Source organism: Meleagris gallopavo, unplaced genomic scaffold, assembly GCF_000146605.3.
Source record: "Meleagris gallopavo isolate NT-WF06-2002-E0010 breed Aviagen turkey brand Nicholas breeding stock unplaced genomic scaffold, Turkey_5.1 ChrUn_random_7180001845042, whole genome shotgun sequence".
Taxonomy (NCBI): Eukaryota; Metazoa; Chordata; class Aves; order Galliformes; family Phasianidae; genus Meleagris; species Meleagris gallopavo.
Window position 1 is genome coordinate 1 of NW_011113299.1, and position 2,070 is coordinate 2,070.

The 2,070-nt window shown below is 48.6% G+C and overlaps 1 gene segment (V, D, J or C); it reads right to left on the bottom strand.

The window, feature by feature from the left end:
- Window positions 1-1,696: 1,696 nt before the first annotated feature.
- LOC104915696 lies at window positions 1,697-2,062 on the bottom strand. The segment is given in 1 exon segment: window positions 1,697-2,062. A coding segment is annotated over 1 exon segment (366 nt).
- Window positions 2,063-2,070: the final 8 nt, after the last annotated feature.

Genomic DNA, 2,070 nt, shown 5'->3' on the forward strand with positions numbered 1-2,070 from the left:
GTATTAGTTCAGCCTATATCTGTAGCACGATTTTTCCAGACGGTGTGCAAGTTCGGCGGATCTATGGCCCTGCACCCGGCGTCCGTGCAGCACTGAATAAACCGTACCTGCTTTGTAATCTTACTTGGGTTACAGAGTTTGATTCCGCACGTCAGTACTGGGGCTGTTCAGTCTGTGGAAGAGGAGCCTGAGGGAAGACCTAATTGCTCTCTTCAAATACCTGAAAGGAGGTGGCAGCGAGAGTGGGGATGGTCTCTGCTCACTGGTGACAGGTGAGAGGACGAGGGGAAATGGCCTCAAGATGTGCCAGAGGAGGTGTAGGTATGAGATCAGGAAAAACGTCTTTACAGAAAGGGTTGTTAAGCACTGGAATAGGCTCCCCAGGGAGGTGGTTGAGTCACCATTCCTGAATGTGTTTAAAAAACGTTTGGATGTGGTGCTGACTGATGGTACTGGGGCTGTTTAGTAAGAAAACAAAGTGTGCACAAGTTTGTCAGGAACAACTGAACCCATCTGAGGCTCAAGGTGACAGTTTCCTAAATCACATCATTAACAGTGACAAAACATATTGTCACAACTGTAAGACAGAGTCAAAAGAGCCAAAGTCCATGGAGTGGTGACATGAGAATTCCCTACCAAAGAAAAAGTTCAAGACACAACCCTCTGTGGGTATAGTGATGTGCACTGTCTTTTGGGATAGGAAGAGGGGAGATCCTTCAGCATTTACTAGAACCCAGGCAATCCATCAGCTCAGAATGCTCCGTCTCAGTGCTGACAATGCTGAATGCTCAAACCTCCAGAGTCAGGCCCGAGAAGGCATCCTGCAGTATGATAATGCCTCACTCCATACCAATATGAAGACCACTGACAGTTTTGGCTGAACAGTCCTGCCACAACCATGATATAAGGTATGTATGGCACCTTTGGACTTTCATCTTTTTGGGCTGATGAGAGTTGTACTGTGTGGGCTACAACAATGTCAGCACAACATGACACTGTGGTTCACCTCCCCTGGTGCAGGTATTTACCAGCATGAAATGAAGGATCTTCGTCATCACTGGTGAGAATGCATAGCTAATAGTCTTGACTATGCTAAAAGTCTTGCGCTGTGAATCTTCTCTATGAAATAGTGTTATTGTGCACTTTGAAACTGTGGAAGCTTCACTGGAATCAAATAGGAGACACTGCTTTCAGAGTAACGTTTCTACATTGCAGGATCTCAGATTGCCCTGCAACACTGCAGATGCCATTTGTTGGATTACATCACTCTGAAAGGCTCCTGATACTCGCCAACTGCTAGGTTCACAGAGACAGATACAAGGTCACTGTATTTGCTAATGGAAACAAGCAACACGGTTGCTAGAAGTGCCCAAGTGCTTTAAGTACCCAAGGAAGGAAAGAAAACAAGAGCGGGCGCAGACCAGCAACAGGTAGGAAGGTGGGCAATGTAGCCAAGCTGATTTGGTGAACAGAAATATGCTGAATATAGTCCTCAGGTTACAACACTGCTTTTGTGACTCAGGAGAACGAAAGGAGTGACAAAGTGAAAGGAGACCTTGCAGAAACAACAGGGTCATCTGTGGTGTGCTGTGGTAACACCTCACTGTCCAGGAGCAGACCAGAGCAGCTCCAGCTCCTGCCAGCCCTGCGGCTCTTGAAGTCATAATCATGGTTGTGTCTAGGAAGAGGTTTTTTGTTACAGCTCTGCAGGATTTCCTGTTCTCGTGTCAACCGCACAGAAGTAGTGCGCTGAGTCGTGTGGGCGCAGGGCGCGGAGAGACAGATAGGACACAGACTGGGAATCCTCACGAGAAACCGAGGCACGACCCTGCACCTCAGAGTTGAATCTCGTATATGAGCTGGTGCTGATGTAGGACAGCCACTTGAGAGAGCCACCAGGTCCCTGACGGTACCACAGTACAACATAACTTCCAAAGCTGAAGCCGGCTCCCCGGCAGGACAGACGCACGGACTCCCCAGGTGCTCGCACACCTCCGCCAGATGCTTCCAGTCTCAACTGTGCACACACTCCTGTAGAAGGACAGCATCGGGAGCCAGGCATGGCACATC